This window comes from Protopterus annectens, chromosome 2.part1 (assembly GCF_019279795.1).
Source record: "Protopterus annectens isolate FY-2018-M chromosome 2.part1, PAN1.0, whole genome shotgun sequence".
Taxonomy (NCBI): domain Eukaryota; kingdom Metazoa; phylum Chordata; order Ceratodontiformes; family Protopteridae; genus Protopterus; species Protopterus annectens.
In genome coordinates this window covers 1,436,574,607-1,436,596,121 of record NC_056729.1, presented here as the reverse complement: position 1 = coordinate 1,436,596,121, position 21,515 = coordinate 1,436,574,607, and the positions used below count along the sequence as shown (strand labels likewise).

The 21,515-nt window shown below is 43.5% G+C and overlaps 1 protein-coding gene across 13 annotated transcripts in view; it reads right to left on the bottom strand.

Annotated features, from left to right (window-relative positions):
- The window catches only part of ADD1 (adducin 1), a 1,467,941-nt gene that overhangs the window by 1,038,251 nt on the left and 408,175 nt on the right, over positions 1-21,515 (bottom strand). For all 13 annotated transcript variants that reach the window (XM_044062916.1, XM_044062918.1, XM_044062905.1 and 10 more), the window contains one exon: positions 20,350-20,512. In XM_044062916.1, coding sequence (XP_043918851.1) covers positions 20,350-20,512 — 163 coding nt within the window. The remainder of the gene's footprint in view (positions 1-20,349; positions 20,513-21,515) is intronic.

Below are 21,515 nucleotides of genomic sequence, written 5' to 3'. Positions count from 1 at the left end.
AAAAAGTATGAAAACAATCATTCTATAAAATTCCACATTAAGAATATTGACTGTGTAAAAAAGCTTGGCATTTCTAGGATGAAAAACAATAAAAGACAGTCGAACATTTATAAAAATTTTCTAGCAATAAATGCTGACATTGTAACATTTCAACTAAATGCAAGTTTAGAAACATAGTGACAATAGCACACAAGCAATCAAGAGGACTACAAGATAAATACCCAAATACAGGTTTGACTTAACACACGTAAAAGTCTTTGCCTCTCTTTCCAAGCACTTAATTGTGCTCACCTCCCAGGGTTCTACATGACAATCTTGGTGTAAATGTGCATCTATCTATTCACTTATAAAGACTAGCCTTAAAACATAGCAAAAGTAGTACTTCATCTGTACTGGTAACTTACTCATCAAGCTGGGAATACTGAGTCAGAAATATTCTCTCTCTCCAGTGAAGCTTGTTTATTTGTTGGTGTCAACTTAGGTCTGTAGTGCGGGTGTTGGAGAAACTTTTAGTTATGTACTTACCATAACTTTAGATGTTTGGGATCCATCTCGCCTACATTCTGTACTGATGGGTTTGGAGCCGATCCTCGGCTCCGACTCGGCACGCTATACTATAGAGCGGAGTCTCTAATTGGCTGAGCTATTCTATATCCCAGGATGCACCACCACCAATTCCCCAGATCTTGTTTGTCCGCACACATGCACCCACACATGCACTGCTGATATAACATTGCCAGATGTTTCAAGATGAAACGGTCGAACTTGAACCGTCCGGTCTCTTCTGGTCTCCAAGGCAGGGAGAAGGAGGGTGGGTATTAGGAATGTAGGCGAGATGGATCCCAAAGATCTAAAGTTATGGTAAGTACATAACTAAAAGATGTTATGTGATCCTATCTCGCCTACATTCTGTACTGATGGGACAGCGTCCCTAGCACCTGATTCCTGGGTGGCTCACTGGAAAACACTCCTGAGAACTTTGGAACCGAAGGAAGCTCGCCCCCGAGATGCCACATCCAATTTGTAATGAGAAATAAAGGTGTGAGGAGAGGACCAGGTAGCCGCAGCACAAATGTCACTAATGGCAAGCTTAGAATGAAATGCTGTTGAAGTAGCCATAGCCCTTGTAGAATGAGCCTTCACAGTGGTTGTAAGCTCTCTATTAGAAAGAAAATAAATATGACTGATAGTGTCTCTGATCCACTTGGCAATAGTGACCTTCGTGACGGCTTTGCCCAATTTATTGTCTGAAAAGGACACAAACAACTGATCTGTTTTCCGTGTTTGGTGCGTCCTAAGTAGAAACGCAATTGTCTGTGGACATCCAATGAATGGAAGATATATTCTGCTCTGTCTGAGTAATTGGGGAAGAAAACTGGAAGTTCCAAAGACTGTTGAAGACAGAAACTAGAACAAACTTTGGGAACAAAAGATGGATTAGGCCTAAGGGATACTCTATCCTTGTGAAAAAACAGGTATGGCGGTTTGACACATAGGGCTTGAAGTTCCGAAACTCTTCTGGCTGGCTGATGTAATTGCCACCAAAAAAGCAGTCTTCCAGGAAAGAAATTTCAAGTCAGAAGTTGCTGCCAGTTCGAAGGGGGAAGAGGTCAAGGCACCTAATACAAAATTGAGATCCCATGGTGGAGCAGGATGAGAAACTGGAGGATGTAGCAGCCCAGCACCTTTCATGAAGGCTTTACACAACTTATTGCTCATCAAAGGTGGGTCTATACTTTCATGAAAATTAGAAATCGCTGTTAATTGAACCTTAATGGTAGAGACCGAAGAACCTTGATTGAATAGGGAAGCTAAGAATTTCAAGACGTCCGCCACCGGGGCAGTAATGGGATCTAATCCCCAGAGTTGGGCCCAAATGGCGAATCTCTTCCATTTACTATTATACATCTTCTTAGTCGAATTCTTGTGGGCCGAGGACAAGATATGTATAACTTCTGAGTCCAAAACCTGGTTCCTGACTATAGTCGGAAGTGGAGGAGCCAACCTGTTAACTTCAGTGAGTGAAGGGACTGGTGAAGCTGTCCCGACTGGTGGATCAAGAGATCTGGAACCTGGTCCAGGAACCATGGACCGTCCAGTGCGTATTTCCGAAGAAAAGGCAGCCAGACTTGATGAGGCCAGTATGGGGCAACTAAAATCATCTTGCACTGCAAGTGAATCACCTTCTGGATCACCCTGGGGAGAAGGGGAACCGGAGGAAAGGCGTACAGTAAGCTGGTGGGCCAAGCTTGGACTAGGGCGTCCTTGGGAAACCCCCCCGGAACCGGGGTAAGAGAAAAGAACTGTAGACATTTCGTGTTGAGGGGAGATGCAAAGAGGTCGCAACAAGGAGTTCCCCCATCTTCTGAAGATCTGAGATGCTACTCTGTCGTTCAGAGACCACTCGTGCGGGGAGAGAATGGTTCTGCTCAGCCTGTCGGCTATCACATTGATCTCCCCGGAATGTGTGTTGCTACCAAGAAACGGTTGGTTGCAACAGCCCAATTCCATACTTTCATGGCCTCTCTGCAAAGAGGGTAGGACCTGGTCCCTCCCTGCTTGTTCAGGTACCAGACTACTGACATGTTGTCGGACTGAACGGCAATCATACCTTGGGGGAGGTAGCAGTGTAGTGCTTGAAGCGATAGAAGCACTGCCCTCATTTCCAGTATGTTGATGTGTAGGGAACTCTCGTCGGGGTGCCACTTGCCTTGAACTGACCTGCCCAGGTAAAGTCCCCCCCACCGCATCTGGGAGGCGTCCGTAGTCAAAGTGGCCACTGGAGGAGAAGGAACGAAGGGTCGCCCCTGATCCAGGTTGGAGGAGGTAAGCCACCAACGGAGGTCCTGTTTGCACGTCTCCGTGATTATAATTTGGTGACTGAGAGGAAGTTCCTGATACAACCACTGGACCGACAGGAGCCACTGGAGAATCCTCATGTGTAATCTTGCTAAGGGGACCAGATTGTAATGTTTCTATTCTCTCTGTAGGAAGACAGACCCGCATTTCCCTTGAGTCTATGTCTACCCCGATAAACCGTATATGCTGAGATGGCAGCAACACAGACTTTGCCCAATTGAAGGTGATTCCTAGGGAGGTTCCTAGAGATATAGTGGCTGCTAGGTTCTGTAATAGTAGATGCCTGGAGGTGGCAGTTAGGAGCCAGTCGTCTAGATACGGAAACACCTGGAATCCTAGACTCCTCAGGTGAGCAGTCACCACCGCCAAACATTTGGTGAACACCCTGGGGGCTGTGGTGAGACCAAAGGGCAGTGCGCAGAACTGGAAATGACTGTCTCCCAGGCTGAAGCGCAGATGTCTCCTGGGCGCCAGATCTACCAGAATGTGATAATAGGCGTCCTTGAGATCTATGGAGCACATCCAAACACCTTTCTCCAGTAGCGGAGAATGGATTGTAAGGTGACCATCCAGAACTTGGACTTCTTGACTGATCGATTCAGGTTGCTGAGATCCAAAATGGGCCTCAAGTCCCCGGTCTTTTTTGGCACCAAAAGAATTTTGAGTAAGTCCCTAATCCGGTCTGGTCTCACGGGACGGTTGGATGACTCCTTTTTGAAGCAGCTTTGAAATTTCGATGGCTGCAATATCCTGTTGACTGGGTGGCGGGTCCGGGATTTTCCTGGATGGAGGGGGGGTGTGAAAAGGGGAGGACGTAACCTCCGGCGATGATTCGGAGCACCCATTGGTCCTGAGTGATACTCTCCCAGGCCTTTAGGTGCCTCGAAAAAGCGACCCCGACTGGCTCCGGAGCTGCGCAGTCGGGCAATCCTTCAGGGATGCTGAGAGGTTGAAGAGCCACGAAAGGACTCGCGGTCTCCAGTGTTGCGGGGGCCTCTGCCGCCTCTGGGACAGCATCTTCCTGAAAAATTTCCCCCTCCTCTGCCTCTAGAAGGGGGATCGTCCTGCTGTGAGGGGTAATTCTTCTGAGATTTATGGAACCACATTTTCCCTCCTCTTTTAGCCTTCGGATAAGGCCGAAAGGGAGAGGAAAACCGTGCTCCTACGGCAGTCAAAGTCTTACCCTCTTGTTCACAGCGGGTCAAGGTGTCCTTTACCTTGGGTCCAAACAAAGAGGACCCATCAAAGGGAGCGTCGGCAAAGGAAGACTTGAAGGCCTCCGCAAAATGACACAGGCGGAGCCAGGCTTGTCTCCGTAGAGCAACACCCGTACCCACCGCTCTACTCGCCCCCTCGGCTGCATACGAAATGAGCCTCATGGACGAGTTCGATATCGACGATAGGGTAGCCAACTGAGAGCTAACCGTCTGGGCCAACTGCTCAGGTAGGTTACCAGAGAGGGTATCTGAGAGTTCCTTGATCAGGTCCCTCTGAAGTCTAGTGAAGTGCGTGAGGTAATTCAGAGACCTTAACGTAAAGGCTGCTGAAGTAAGGGTGTGCTTCCCGTACCGGTCCATGCTCCTAGACTCCTTATTAGGAGGATGGACAGACGTCGAAGCCTCTGCCACATCTTGCTGGGTAGCAGATGCCACCACCATAGCATCTACAGCCACACCCTTGGTGAGAAATTCCTTTTCGGGGCTGACAAAAATTTGTTAGGGCGAGCAGGCACCGGTTCCACAGAATCTGGATGTTCCCACGCCCTTCGAGAGATCAAATCCAGGAGCTCATCGAAGGGTGGAGACACCCAGGAGGCGGAGGGCTGACCCCCAAAGGCCTTGAGGAACACCGACTCATCAGAGGAAGGGGGTTTGGTCTGCCAGCCGCCTCGTTGTTTGAGGACTTCCAGGATGTCCGCAAAGGAGACATCATCCGAGGACGACTTGGGGGACCCTTCCGCATCATCAAGATCGGTGTCGGAGGTGACAGACTCGTCAGGGGAGTCGACGTGCTTCCTCTTGCACTGTTTTTTTCTTGGGGGTCCCTCCGAAGACTCTTCAGAGGGACCTCCAGAAAGAGGGGGACCCCAATGGGGGTGACCTCAGGCCCCAGGGCTCCGCTGTCTTGAGACAGGGGGACTACAAAGGACCCAGTCTCCATGCCTAGGGAAGGTGCCAGGGAGACGGTGGAGGTAGCCAAAGAAGATTTGGCCAAAGCACTCCTCATGGCTCTAAAGGCCGGAGCCCCGGAATCCTGGGAAGGTCCGAACCCCAAAGCCATAACAGCAGACGGCACTCCCGCAGCCGACGCACCGAGAGAGAGGCTCGGAACCGAAAACATCGGTCCCGAAGCGTCACCCCCGGGGCCGACCAAAGAGGTCCGGGTCCGTGTACCGAACTCAGACCCGAAGGCCGGAGTAGGAGTAAAGGTCGGAGCCGACCCGGACACCTCCATCGGCTCCACCAGCACCGACTCCAACGGTGCAGAGTCTGTTGGAGGAGGAACCAAGGCTAAAGGGTGGACCATCGGCTCCGAAGCCGACTGGGCTGGAGCCGAAACTAACTTTTTGAAGACTGGAGACTGAAACAGCCTTTGGAGCACCCTGTCAATGTCCGAATCCGACATCTTGGAAGACCGGGAGGAGATCGAATGGGTCCGAGTAGACTTCTCCACCGGCTCCGAAGGACTGGGGGACCGGCTCAGAATTGTCTCGATCAAAATCGGTGCCGAAGGAGACTCCATTGTTTCCCTCGGTGCTGAAGAGGACTTTGGCGCCGAAGGGGAAGAGTCTGAGCGAACAACCCTCATCGGCTCCGAAATCAGCGGACCCGATGAAGGTGACCCGCCTCTCGAAGCTCCAGCCATCGGCTCCGAAGCCAGAGGAGTCGAGGCTGGAGGCATCGAGGCAGACCGTTCCGCCCTCGGCTCCGAAGTCCGTGGAGCCGATGGAGAAGCCTGCCGAGATTTCTTGGTGGTCGGTTCCGATGGACTGGTCGGAGCAGACGATTTCTTTTTCTTTGAGGGAGAAGAAGAGGAAGATAAGGCCTCTTCAAAAGTAGGTTTGATAAGTCCTTTTAGAATCAATTTATTTTTCCTCTCTTGGAGGACTCGAGAGGAAAAAGCGTGACACACACTACAAGACTCCTGAAGGTGTTTGGGTCCTAAACAGTACACGCATAGGGAGTGATCGTCCGTTATGGACATCTTGTAATTGCATCTAGTGCATTTTTTAAACCCAGAGGGTCTGTGCTCTTTTGACATAATGCCAAACAGTAGTAAAACACAGGAAAAAAAAACTGAATAACCAGAACAATTTCACTTTACAGTAAAAAAGAAGTTAACAAAAGGGTCACACAACAGGAGGGCCAAGAACCCTCTAACTAAAAACGGGTACTTGACCACCTCACAAAATGCTACACAAAAAGGCTCACTCACACACGAGGGGAAGGCCCCTCTAACTTAAACGGAAACCTTTCCCTGAAATACAATTTTTTTACCACAAAAAATTTCAGAAAACTCACTCATACACAACGATAGCCGTTAAAACAGCTTTTTGGTTAAGTTTAAGAAAATTAACCTGACAGAAAATTCTAATAAAGTAAGCACTTAGCTCAGCCAAGCTCGAGACCACGTCTTTGCTTTGTAAGCGGCAAACGAGATCTGGGAAATTGGTGGTGGTGCATCCTGGGATATAGAATAGCTCAGCCAATTAGAGACTTCGCTCTATAGTATAGCGTGCCGAGTCAGAGCCGAGGATCGGCTCCGAACCCATCAGTACAGAATGTAGGCGAGATAGGATCACATAACATCACTGGTTTTACACTGAAACAAGAGATCAAATAGGCCTGGGTCTTTCATGACTCAAAATGTTAGAGGCAGATCACCTCAAACCAGCCTGCAAGCTACTAGGTATAAGGAGAGCTGGGTTACTCTAGTGAGATAGCCGAAGGAATTAAGGCATTTCATTTTCTTGGTAATGTATGCCTGGGATCTTTCTAGCAGACCAATAATCTTCAATGTATACATATATCAAAGGAAGCAATGTATCCAATACATCTGATAAGGGTGAAATACAGTGACAGGATGGTGCTTTGGATCTTGAAGGCATTCTCTTGGAAATTATTTGGGACAGAGACAAGAATTTCCTGACTATGGTGAAAACATGATCAAATGAAACAAAACTGTCCACATAAGTACCTGAGTTCTTTCAGCACAGTGTCTGTCTGAAGAGGAATAACATTTATATCATATCAGACCATAGTTTTTGATGTATGCTACTATACTACATTTTTTTTTATATTTAACATGAGGCCATTTTCAGTGCATTAGTTGTGTTCATATTCTAGTCCTTGCTGGAGCTGTTCAGTATCCGTGGGTGAGCAGATAATAAAGAGACTGGCTTGCAGTCAACAGCAAACATGGCCATCCACACCTCTGGGAAACTGGATGGGATGTCTGCAAAATAAATGACAAATACGAGGATCCAGTTCTGATCCCTGTTGTATTTCACCAATTACAATGTTATCTTAATGAGAGTACCAACAACTTTCACAGCCTGGGATCTGATAGACAATGTGTAAACCAGTGGATACCAAGGGTTTACACTGAATCTGCCTACAGTTTTTTTTAACAATACCAGCATGGGGGTAAGGGTGTCAAAAACCTTGGCCAGATCAAAATAACTGGTATGCACTGAGTGACCATGGTCTACAGCCACTATAACCTTTGGAAAGAAGTTTACTAGGTTCAGGAGACAGGACCTTTCTTGCACAACACCAAATTGATTGAGGTACAGATCAATTCAGTTGCCTGTGTCTGCAGAAATGAGTTATGCTGTGATACATTCTATGGTTTTGCATAAAGGGCCTACAACTGCTTGAATCTGTACAGGGAATACCCCTTGCACAGTACAGTTACAGTAGCTTATTTTTAAAGCCTTTCTAAGGAAGAAGTACAAAGCCTTTGCTAGGATTTACATTTGCTGTGTTTATCTGAAACATTAATTGCCATGCTTTGGAGTAAAACCTTGTGCTGTTCCCCAGCATTCAAGATGCAAACATACAACAATGAGTCTTACTCCAATTCTCCTGTGCAGTAATAAACACAGAATCCATTTTGTTAACAGTTTCTATTATGCAGCAATACAGGACTCTTCTGTAGACTAAATGATTTTGTTGAGAGATGATCAGTTCCTCAGAGAAAAAACAGAGAGGAATATTAAACAACCTCCCCCCTCCCAACACACGTGGCAAAAAAAAACATTAAATGCATGTCAGTGTTCCCAATCTACTTAAAAGTATATCCTATCATGTCATTACAGGGAATTAACCTTTAAGCTTGTATAAAGAATACCACCATACATAATTTTCAGAGTAAAGTATATTAACCAAAAATGAGGCACACCATTTCCTCAGACTAAAATAAAATGTTCATTAACAGAATAAAAGCAGTATCGATCAGCTGTCACATAACTTTCATTTCTATTTTAATTAAAATGGCTACAAAAATGAACTGCAACCTCTATATGGTAATGGGAAAAAATTACTATCCTAGTGAAAATAACTTATGAACTATGTTCATTCGTGCTGACCAAACAATATAGTAAATTCACACACTTAGCAATACAGAGTAGAAGTATTGCTTAGCAACCACCAGGTCTCTCAAAAACCTCTGGTCTTCCTTATTCAAAGCTTACTTGCTTGGAATCCATTCAGGTAAGGCACGTTAAAAAATTAAAAACTCTCCACTGCTACCATGTGTGCCACTGCCTCCTCCAGTCAGACCCTGCAAAAGATCAATACCTCTCAGAATAAAGTGGTGAAAACTATACCTCAGCTTCAACCCAAGTCTTCGGATCCTTGACCTTTCATTAAAAAAAAGGCCAATCAAAAAGTGAAGAGAAATATTAGCATTACCGACACGTGAGAATATACATAGCTGTGTACAAAAGAAACGCCACCAGTTACACAATCCTAAAAGGATGGGAGGGCAGGGGGAAATTTCTGAATCCAGTGTGACTTGTGTTGACAAAATTTGTTTAGCAACTTGAAATAACACCACCTTCATACAACCAACAGCAGAGAACTTCTTTTCTAGCATAACATTGCAACAATTTTGATGTTCTCTTTTTCTGGGCAAGAACTGACACCTCCTTAGCTACTGGTGGAATCCCTTCCAAAGCACTTTGTTCCATGCCCCTCATGAAGAGCCTCAGTTTCCAACCATCAGAGTACAAAACATTACTCTCCATGCAGTGAACTCGAGTTGAGCAGGATAGAACATTCCGTGCTTTCCCCTTGTCTGATACACATCTGAACTGCTTGCTGAAACACAGCTATTGTTTTGCAGTTTTCACAAAAAAATGATGTCACTATGGACCCTGCTGTCCTACACCTTGGCAATTTTCCCATCAGAATCAGAGCTCTGCTAGGACTCTGTCCTTTAAAGCACAGGTCTCCAGCCTGACAGAGCATTTCTGCATTAAGATGCTGCAGAAGGAAGACAAAATGTGCTCCATCTTATGTCCTGCACATGCAAGTCATTTCATTCTGTTAAATTATTCCTCCAATCAGGTATGTACTACTACTACTATACTGTGCAATATTGACTCGCTAGTGATCCATATGAAAAACATCTCTGGTTAGGTCTGAGCCACACTGAAGGACAGCTACAGGTAACAGCCATAAACAATGATAAAGGACATGCAAGACAACAGACCTGCAAGCACTAGTGAGGTTGCCAATGACCCAGAGCTTGTCACTGGAATTTCTGTCGGAAGAGGCCATGCAACCAATTACCATGGCAGGCAGTCAATAGAGGATGGTCAGTCAGAGAAGAAGTAATGTTAAAGCTGTTCTAAGCAATATCATACATGGAAATGACAAAATGAGGGGAAAAGTACATTTATTTCTGGATGACTGATGCTTTAATTCCTGGATTCAAATTAAAATTATTTCTGAATTTGACACTTCAGAGAGACTACCAAGGAGTACCATAACTTGTCAGAGATTTGGGCTGCATAGTAGATGTTAGCCTAGTACACACCTATAAAAAAAAAAAAACACTGGCAATGATGCCAAACAGTGCGATTTCTCAAATAGCCATTTCACAAAAGTAGTATTTTGTGAGGAAAAAAACATAGGAAAAATAAGGAAATTGCTTTTTACATCCAAAATGTGAATATTGTTTTTTTTTACTTAGAACAGTTAATTGAAGTCAGATGGCAGGGAACAACCACACAACAAAGGGGGTAGGACCTTGCTTATACACAGATTGGCATAGTCAGTAATCATAATGCAATTGGGGAAAATGGACCACAAGTAGCAACTGCAGAAAAATCAGTTTGCAAGTATTGTCACATGCTGACTGAAGTTCTGCAGGTCTAACCTGCTGATGCGTACCAAAAATGAGTTTTCAGTGTAATTTTAACTACTATGTAGCATGACTAAATGATCTACAAACACTCCATCTCATTTTATTTCCTCATTAAAAAAAAAAATTTGCAAATATTGAAAAGAACAAGTTCTGCCAGGGCCACCTTACTAACAAAGAATACTTATGTTGCCTTTAAAGAAAAAGCAGAGCCTCAAGTCTGTAGAGCTGCCTTCACACAGGCCTCATCTTCACACTTTTTAATTCATTTCTCAGTGCTTACAGCTCCAGTTGAGGCTGTCGCACAGAACTCTACTCTGACTTGCATAAACCATGCGTTAATCATGCTTGGCTCTGTATGAGATACCTTCCAGCTGCAGTACTTTCACATACTGCAGTGCAAAGCTGAAGACTACAGCTTACTCTTCCAGCAGTTTCAGTTCAGCTGGTCATGCATCAGCGAAGAACACACACTTAGCCAAAACACGTTTATTTATCCAGATGGATTTGGTTATTGAAAGAAATCAACATTTTATAATACAACATCATTCCAAATACAAGACACTGTACATTAATAAAACAGCACTAATTATAAAGCAAAACATTTAAGTTATATGGAAATGTAATAAATGGTTAAAAAACTGTTTTTAAATTATGAAGAAATAGTCAGAGTCCACAAGGCACAATTCCAAAGGGTAAGGAATTGGCCTTGCTGGTACACATACTTCGTACTAGATTATGATGGCCTATAAAGTACTTAAAATATAAAGGATGTGTAAACTCTTGTGCAGTATTCATCTGCCCCTACTGATGGCATAATTAAGTTTAAGGGTATATTTTTTTTTACATGAAATGAAATGACAAAGTATTATAGTTTGTGTAAACATATTTTTTACTTCTTATGTATACAATTTTTATATAGATGGAGGGATGAATTTTCTTGCGATTTGGGATATTATACATAGTGTCTTAAGAAAAACTGCATTGACTATTAAGTGTTTCCAACTATTTACCACTCAAGAGTTTACTTGTCCTTTATATTTCAAGTGCATGAAACACTTGTTTTTGGCGTGCTGCACCTTTAAGTTTGTTGATTAGTAAAATGTTGGGATGCTATTTAAATGGACAGAGGAAGTTGGTTCTTATTCTGAAGAAGTCCTGTACTAACTTACTTGTTGAAGGACGAAAGCGGTCAACCTACAATAAATTTTCTGATACTTGGTTACTTGTTTCATGAGTGCATTTTCCATGGTTAATCCCCTTTGTACCACTGATTTCTGTGTTTCCAGTTGTTTAGTAGTGGCCCTTTGATGCCTTATTTGTGACACTTATGTGCAGGGTGTCCCAGCTTCCCAAGAAGAACCTAGTTTACTATATACAGACCATTATATTCTGTAGTTGTCATATCAGTGCCGCTGTGGTGCAGCGGTTACCGTTGTCGCCTCACAGCAAGAGGTTCTCCCGTTCGATTCTCAGCTGGAGTGCCTTCTGTGTGGAGTCTGCATGCCCCCCACCCGATCAAGTGACGTTAAAGACATGCAGGTAGGTGTGTGCGCGAATGGGTGTGCCTTCTTTGAAGGTTAAGCATCGGGTTGGCAACTCGGCACAGTAAAAATCCACTGCCAATCATTAGCGGACTGGAGGTCCACTGTGGCGACCCCTAACCAAGAAAAGCTGAAAGACATTACTTTACTTTACATTCTGTAGTGGTCATCATGTTTCTACAACAACCACTGGAAACCAACAGCTGAATACACTGATTTCACCCCACATATTATTTACACTTGAAAAGGAAATAAAAAGTGCATTCACACCGATAAACACCACCCTAAACCTGACACTTAAGGCTTCTTAAGATGACTAAAAAATGCAGAAGATTATCACTTCCAATCAGTGTGCTTTCTTACGCAACACAGACAGCTAGACAGATGCACATGTAGCTGAAGTGGTTTTATTTTATTTTTTTACTGTTTGCACTTAAGACACACCAATATTAAATATGAGCAGCAGAAAGTAGGGTTAAGAACTTACCATAACAGTAGATGTCCTACCAATCACTGCTGCAGTATTCTTATCAGATGAATTGCAATTCTCTGATGTCCATCCAATGTATCAAAATTTTATCTTCCTAGGACATATGTCTGGATGATGACCTCAGCTTATAGGTGTAGTGATATAAAGTCAGATGCATGTACACAATCCTCATATTATCTCAAAGCCAGCAATCGCCTAAAGAAAACCAAGGAAGAAGTCTGGTCAGCTAGGAGGGGCTTAATTTGAAAAGGGTAAGCAAGCTCCCCATCAGAAAGGCTGCAAAATCCTGGGACAGTGATTGTGTACCTGTGAATGTAAGACATAGTGATTGTGCTAATAGGGAGAGAAAAGACGAGAAGGGGGTTGAGGTGGGAGGGAAGGAATACTGCTACAGCGATCAGTAGCCCTCACGTTGCCCGTTCGATTCTCAGTTCTCAGTTGCGCCTACTGTGTGACGTGACGCGAATGCGTGCCTTCGTTGAATAAACATCAGTAGGACATCTACTGTTATGTTAAGTTCTTGCATAACTGTACTATGTCCTGACCGAGTCACTGTTGCAGTATTGTCAACATATAGGAGATTCCCAGAGCTGTACAGAGAGAAAACAAGCTTAAAAAGAAAGGGAAGAAGAGTCCAGGAATCCAGACAGAATAGTTCTGGCAAACACTGCCCTGGACCCGGAGACAGCATCTAGCTTGTAATGTTTTGTGAAAGTATTAACAGATGAACAGGTAGCTCCTTGTAGAAGGCACCTGATGACGCCACTGCTCTAGTTCTGTGGGTTTTTGGCCCCTCGGTAAAGTCTTTCCGTGGTGCGAGTAGCAGAAGGAAATAAGCTTCAAGATCCAAAATGCAATAGTTTGTTTGGAAACTGGTTACCTAATCTGGAAATCTATAAATAAGATGAACAGTTTATCTGTTTTTCTGATATCCTCAATTTTGTCCAGGTAAAACTTTAACTGTCTGTGAAATGTTTAAAGTTTCAGATTCTTTTCCCCGGGGGTTGGAGGAAAAGGTAGGCAGACTGATTAGTTCTGAACCTTAGCTTGTCTTTGTGGAAGATTTGGAATGGTAGAATAACCATGACAGCATGAAGTTCGGAAACCCTGAAGGCTTAAGTCAAGGCCAGGAGGAGCACTGTTTTCCAAATGCAGAATTTTAGACTAGCTGAAGCAGCTGGTTTGAAAGAGGGTAAAGTGAGCTTTTCTACAACAAACTTAAGATCTCATGATGGGATGATAGGTTTCCTTGGTGGTTTAAGGTGTAAAACTCCCCTCAGAAAAAGCTTGACTAATGTCCTGTACAGAAGAGGTGCTTCCAAAGCTAGGCAAGCATTAATGGAAGATGAATGTTAATGGAACAGCAGACCAACCCTGAATGTAAAAGGTCAAGCAAGCATTAGAGTACTACTTGGGGGTGTCCGACAGAAGGGTTGGAGAGTTTGTGCTTAAGGCATCTTGATGGAAAATCTCTTTCACTTGGCTGTGCAAAGTTTCCTGGCTTCTTGAAGAACTTGAACAATCTCTTCAGAAAAGATGTGTCTAGTACAGATTAGAATCCTATTATTCAGAGGGTTAGACTGAGTGAGGTCAGACTGGGATAAAGGAGCTACCCTTTCCATTGAGTGACTACATCTGGTTTTACAGGGATTCTCCAGTAATTTTCCTTTGACAAGTGAAACAGGAGCAGGAACCAGTGCTGTCTTGACCAGAAATGTGGCAGAAGCAGGAGTTTTGGCGATTCCTTCTGGACTTGAAAAAGGAACCTTGGGAGCAGAGGTAGAGGGGGTTATGCATAAAGAAACTTTCACCTTACTGGAAGAAGGCACCTGTCCTCCAGGCTAGATCTGATGGATACCTTGTGCAAAAAATCGAAGCAGGTGATTCTCAGGGGAGGCAAAGATGTCCATCTGGTGAGTCCCTCATCCAAGAGTTCTACTTTATACTACCGACGACCTGACGTCAGTCCTGAAGCGACAGCAACCGACGCAGAAATACTAAGCCTCTGGTATTCGGGCCAGCAGACGGCTACCCATGGCAGGGATAACCCAAATGCGATGACTGCAACAGTGCAACATGAAGAACATCCTCTGGGTTCAAGAACCATCTGTGAGAATCCTTCATGTCCCTGCTTAGAGACTCCACCACAACATTCTGCTGACAGGGAACATAAGTCACTGTGAGAGGTTAGGTGACAGACCTCCTGTGCCAGCCAGCACAACGGTAGAATCTTGTGCGTCCCTGCTTACATACCTCATGACCATGGTGCTGTCCATGTGCACCAGCAGAGTGCTTGGTTTCCGTGTGAATGTCTGTAGGGCTTGTAGAAGTGCCCTCATTTTCTTTAAGTTGATGTGCTCTTTTAATACACAGGCAAGCCACTGCCCTTGCACTATGTGGTCTCCTGTCGAAACTCCCATGCCCTGTCTAAAGCATGTGTAAACAGGATTTGGTTGTGTGGAGCTAGAGCAAATGGAAAACCTGGGTTGAGTATAGCCTGGCTGCATGCAACACCAAAGGAGTTCCTTCTTGATGCAAGGAAGAAGAGGAATGCAGGTGTTGAGAGGGTGAGTATGTTGAGACCATGCTGATTTCAGATACCACTGCATTTTCCTCATGTATTCTGGTGAGGGGCATTAGAGGGATGGTGTCAGCCATGAGTTCCAGGGTCCTGGGTGCTTATCTAGATGGGCAATGATGCTCACTGGAAAGCATTAAGAACTCACTGGTTAGGGAGGTGACCTCTCGAGGAAGATAGGCATGCATGGCAGACATTTCCAGGCTGCATTCCAGAAAGATCAGCTGCTGGGTAGGAATGAGCTGAGATTTTTTGCAACTGATGGAGGACCCCAGGAGAGCCAAATCTTGCACAATGTAATGAAGGTGCTTTAGAACAGTGTCCTTGGATAAAATCGGGGAGCAGAAGGTCATCCAGGTAAGGGAAAATCTATTTACCCAGAATACTGCAAAAAGCTATTACTGAGGCCAGACACATTTTAAAAACCCTTGTAGCAAGACCAAAGGGCAATGTAATAAACCGGAAATGTGATGACCCACAAAAGAACCTGAGAAATTTTCTGTAGGAAGTATGGATGGGAATGTTGAAGTACACATTCTTTAGGTCTAGGGATACCAGAAAAGCCTGAAGATGTAGGAAGGGTAAAAGTTTTTGTAAAGACAGCATTTTGAAGGAGGGAACTCTCAGAAAGGTATTTAGCCAGGAGAGGTCCACAATAGGTCTCCACTGGACTTATTTTCTTGGAACAAAACGCTTAATGAGTAAAATCCCTTTTCTACATAGGAACAGGAGACCTCTTCTAAGGTTCCCTGGGCCAGTAAGCCTTGCATGATGGAATCTAGCAGGTGTATCAGGTTGGCAGGATGGGGGGAAATTCCCCCAAGGAGTTGGACTGCTTTACCAAGACACTTATCCAAGTTTATTGCTTCCTAAAAAAAGGAGAATGAAGACAGTCTTTCAGAGAAGAGTGGAGTAGGGTTTGGAGAGGGGGCAGCTGAGATATAGTCACAGGGGTCTACTACCAAACTAAGGCCTCCCACAAGTAATGTTCTGAGGTTTTTTTTTTTTAGGGAATCTTTTCTTAGGAATTATTTTTTAGGGAATCTTTTCTTAGGAATTTTCCTGTGCCTAAAAGGTGTTCTAGGATCTCTTTTGGCAAAGGAGGTAGATTTCACTGGATAATTTCAGTGCTACCTGGTACTGTAGAAAGCAGAATCTGATGGCAATCTTTCCTAGTCTTGCCCTGTTCCTGCAGGGCCTTGAAAAGACCTGCAGCTTGTCAGCCGAAAAGGAGGATGTTATCCAAGGGGGAGTCATGAATCTTAGATTTGAAATCTTCTGGAACAGATTGGCCTCTTAGCCAGGCATACCGCCTATTCACTGAGCTAGTAGCTGCAGCCCTGGAAGAGGCGTCAACAACATCACATCTGCAGTTTATACTGCGCCTGGCTATTTGGAAAGCATGGGTCACTACAGACTGCATATATTTATTTTATATTTGTTGACCGGGTTTATCCAACTCAGCTGAAATAGCTCTTTTTCAGCAGAGGCCCGGGGAGAAGAGCTCCAGTACATTATATAAAATTTACAGAATGGTTACAAAAATTATTTACAAAACAAGGTTTAAAAGGTGGCAATGAATCTATATCAGATAAAAAGACCTATTTATACAATAAAGAAAAGCAATAAATTCATTATAACATTTGCTCTTAACAAGTGTTGACATACAGGAGAGAAGAGAGATAGCTAGAATAAATATTGGACTACGGCGTACATAGTTTGTGGTTTAAAGTGCCAGATATTAGTCTCATTTGGAAGGGTAGGGAGTGTTAACAGATACAAATAGTGAGAGATGGAGAAAAGGTAGTGGGTGGATAGTGGACTGTTTTGGGGTTAAAGGGAACTTTATGGAGGGTGAGTACAGTCTCAGGTCCAGAGGCTTTTTAAGTGTTCTTTGGTAGCTGCTTTGAATTGTCTAGGTTGTTTTAGTGATCTAATTTGCAATGGAAGCCTGTTCCATGAAACAGTAGGATGACAGCTATAGAGGCTGCATCCAATTTTGGTCTTTGATTTACAGACCAGTAGTAAGTCTTGGTCGGAGCTACGGAGAGATCTAATGGGAGAATAATGAGAGATAAGAGGAGATATGTTTGGACAGTAGGAAGGATGGTAAAAGATAGAGTGTATAATCTGGAGCTGAGAGAGGAGAAGCAGGTGAGGTAGTTCAAGCCAGTTTAAGAGTTTAAGTGAGAGACAGTGATAGACTTTGTAAGTGCGGTGTGCTGAAAATCTAGCTAACTTGTTGTAAGTTGATTCTAGTTTAGCTAGGAGTGAGGAATTGAGGTTTGTGAGAATTTGAGAGCCAAATAAGTAGACTGGGTTGGAGGTACGTATGAGAGAGAGTTACATTTGCTCTGGAAGGGAGAAACTTTTTGTTTCTGTATAGAAGGCCTAGTTTCTGATGGGTCTTCCTGATACCGTTTACTAATGTGCAAGTCGGATTTAAGTTGATCATCTACAGTCAGACCCAAGAGTTTTGTGCTTGGTTCCACAAGTGGAGTGTTACTGAGAGACAGTATAGAGAAGGTAGACCTTAAGATGGTTAACATTTTTGGGATAAAAGAGCAAAAATTTTTTTGGGGGGGCTCAGAATAACCTGGTTATTGGAGAACCAGGTTTCAACTGAATTAAAGGAAACCTGAGTAGCAGAGATGAGTTTGGAGGGAGAGTCAGAGATGGTAATGACTGTAGATACATTTGCGTATGGTACAAGAGATGACTGAGGGCAGGAAGTATAGAGTAGATTAGTAAAGATATTAAATAGTAATGGGTCAAGAATAGATGCTTGGGGGACACCCATTTTAACAAACAGAGAAGGGAGGGTGCAAGCAGAGTGCCCACTGATTGCCCAATTCGATCAGTGAGATAGCTGGAAACCAGGCAATAGTAGTGGGGAGAAGTTAAGGTTAGTCAGTCTGGTCAGAAGTAGTGAGTGAGAGACAGTGTGAAAGGCTTTTGAAATGTCAAGGAACATGCAAGAGATGAGTTTCTTATAATCCCAGGCTAGGGAAATAGTGTTAGTAAAGGATATAAAGGCAGTGGTAGTACTGTGCTTAGGACGAAAGCCATGTTGTGTGTGAGTGAGCAGATTTTCCTGAAGTAGGTGTTGCATGGCTCATTTGTGCACAATATTTTTGAGAGTGGTGAGAGGACAGCAATGGGTGTAAAGTTAGAGATTTTAGTGGAGTTACCTCCTTTATAAATAGGTAGAGTATAAAATTCTTCCCAGATAGATGGGACGTTTGACTCAAGAGATAGAGCGGTTAATCAAGATGGATACAGTGAGAGCAAGAGAGTCAGCCGCTAGCCGACGGAAATAGGGAGGAATACTGTCAGATGATGTACAGCAGGGTTTTAATTTGGACAGTAGAGATTTAAGTCATAGTTACAGGTCTGAGGTAAAAAGTATTGGGGAGTTTATAGTAGTAGAGGGGTCAGAAGTGTTACTTGCAGAGGGGTTAGAGTTAATCTTGGATATGGATTCAATATAATATGCTGTTTTGACTCTGGAGTCTGGGGTTCTGTGATGGTCTTGCTTAAGGAATGTATCACACAGAGTAAGTATTTGGTTATTTGAGTTTGGTAGTTTATAGCTCTGAAAGCGAACATGGAAGTATACACTTTTTTACCCAACCTGTCCATAGCTAGACTGTCCCTGTAATCAGGGAGAACATTTTAGTACCACAGAGAAGCTTGGAAGGTTTGTCTAAGTCCAGGGAAACTGCAGCTGGTTCTGCCAAAGGACTTTTGCAAATGTATTTTTTTCATCAACAAATTTGTAGAACCTATCTGGCCTTTTTGGAGCAGGAGGCTGAGACTTTGGTGCCAAAGAATTGGCTTGAAATGATCTAGATAAGCATCTAGCACTGGGGGAACTAGAGGAGAAGAAATGATCTAGATAAGCATCTAGCACTGGGGGAACTAGAGGAGAAGCAGCAGTACCCATCTATAACAAATTGTAGTATCTCTTTTGCGCCACAGACACCTATCTGGATGGTCATTCAAAATGCTTCATCATATTTTGTAAGGCTTCGCCAAAGGAGTTCTCTTTCAAGGGGAAATGTGGAGGGAGAGAGAGAGAGAGAGAGAGTCTCCCTCATCTCAGGAAATCTGTACTAGACCAGTGAATCTGGGAAGAGTATTCTAGAGAAAGATCAGTGCCCCTGTCTGGTTTCTCATCAGAGGAGGAAAAATCTTGGGTCTGTGTGTGAGGTGTGGCATGAGAAGGCTGGGTCACAAAGGAGAGTGGCTTCAAAGACATTACTACCATGAATAACCCCTGAGGAAAATAAAAAATCCATTCTTTCTCCTGGATGCAGGAGGAGACACTGAGTGTTTAAGTTTTTGCATTTTCTTCTTAGGAGTGATGTCTGCCTGAAGTAGCTTGGGGGTTCTGAGCCTTGACACACTTCTTGCATGGTACCAAAAATCTCTTTCCACACAAGGATATGAGGGACTCCTCGAGGGCTCTCAGAAATAACTAGCGGTTTGTTGGAGGAACCTGTCATTTTCAAGGCCTCAGAGCATTACCAGCCTTTGTGTGGTCATGGTAGAAGGCTCATGGGAAGACTACTGGCATACCATGGGTTTGACAACCTTGGCAGGTACACTTGATTCTGAGACGACGGAAGGAAAATCCCCACTAGGTCTTTTAAGTTCTTTCATAGACAGGAGGCTGGTATGTGGGTCTTCCGACATGGTGGAGTGGGCCAAGCGTTTTAAAAGTTGGGTTTTGACGAACGTATTAGGTGTGGACAACCTACACAGAATGGTTTTAGGAACAAATGACCAACAGATGGAGCAGGATTTATAGTCATGTTAAGAGCCTAGACAGAACAGGCACTTCGTCTGCAAGTCTTTGTACAGATGACATCTAACAATTAGAAAAACAGTAACAAGTTTAGAAGAATCCCCAATGGGGCACTTATCTGATCCAACAAGCTAAGCTACTGAACGACCAAACGATTACAGTCTGGTGGAAACAATCTGCATTCAGGCTGGCAGCAAGAAAGTGTGAGGACCTTATATACACACATCTAACTTCATACACCTCTGCCAACAAGATGACGTTGGACGCACGTCCTAGGAATGTAAAGCTTTGACATCCTGGCAAGACATCAGTGAGCTATAAGCCATCTGTTAAGAATACTGCAACTGTGACTCAGTCAGGACCTGTGCTTACTGGCCAGTATAGCTTTAGGCAGACCAATGAGATCTTGCAAGTAGTACATCTCACAGTTGTTTTGAAGTCTGTGGAAATCGTTCTTTCCAAACCCATACCAAAGGGTGAGGACTGGATATGCAGCACAGAAATTAACAAGGCATTAAACTAAATACAGAACGATACACACTCTTAAAAAATCAGTGCAAGAGAGCTAGTAAAATGATCACAGAGGTCAGGCTCATTTGTGAAGAAAGCCCTTAGTCCACAAAACATAGCAAAAGAAATGAAGAAAAACAGATCAGGATATGTTCAGCATAATCAGAGAACAAGCCTAGGGACTTACTCATGTTTAGCGCAGCCATGCCACCTTGGGGTGCAGCTGGGTACAAGTTTGGTACATTTGCGGTCATGAAGTCTGCAATCTGCTGCAAAGCCAAAAGGCCTGCTGGATTGTTTCCTTTCTTTAGCTGGTCCTGAATCATGGATTCTAGCTCTTCACAAAATGCCTGCAAAAATACGGGGATGTAATAAATAATCAGTTTCCAATAACTTTCAATAAATGTTGACATTTTCAAAAAGTGTGTCCACCTGAGGCTTAAAAAGTCTGAGGGAAAAAAGCAACAGACAAACCTAACTTTATTAAACAATATCTATGCGCATTATATATATATTCCTTGGGTCTATACTACATAAATGAAGCATTAAAATGTCGACCAAACCTTTGATTGACCGCTAGTTCTCGAAACTGCACACCACTAAACCCTCAAATCACAGATTTCTTTCCAAGGGAAAGAAATCGGTGCCCAAAACACATACACTGCACTACAACAAACAGTATTAAAGAGTTGGGCTTCACCCCCAACACCTCCCAATGTGGGGGGCTGTACCCCCCCACACCCCCCTAACTAAATATACTAACTCCGAGATCACACTACAGTTAGGAAAAGGGCAGATTTAAAAGAACTGCCAACGGATTTCTTTCCCTTGGATAGAAATTGATGATTTGGTCGTTCGATGTTGTGCAGCTTTGAGAAATAGGGGTTGATCAAAGGTGAGTAGACCTTTTAATGCTTTCTTTATACAATATAGACCCTATTCCTTCACAAATTCACACTGAGCACCTCCAGAATGTCAAACCTCTAGGAGCCTTAATTATACTCTTAGACTGAGCATATTTTCTAAAATCAAGTTAAAAAGTATATGCTAAAGATTATAAATACCAATATACAGTAAATACTATTAAAATGTGTAAATGGCAATGTTGTTCAACAAGAAAGTGTTCTTTACAATGATAATCAATACATTTATAGTCCTTATAAAAAACCACAACATATTATAATTCAGAAAAAATACATTCTTTAAATTTTCATGAGCAATTTTTATTACCTTGGAAAGTATACAACCTAAACTGTAAGAAGCACTTTCATTTAGCCAGACCTCAGCTTTCTTTGAATGACAAAAAAAATTCCTTTCAAAGAGCTTGTTGACTCAGATATTTACAAAAATATG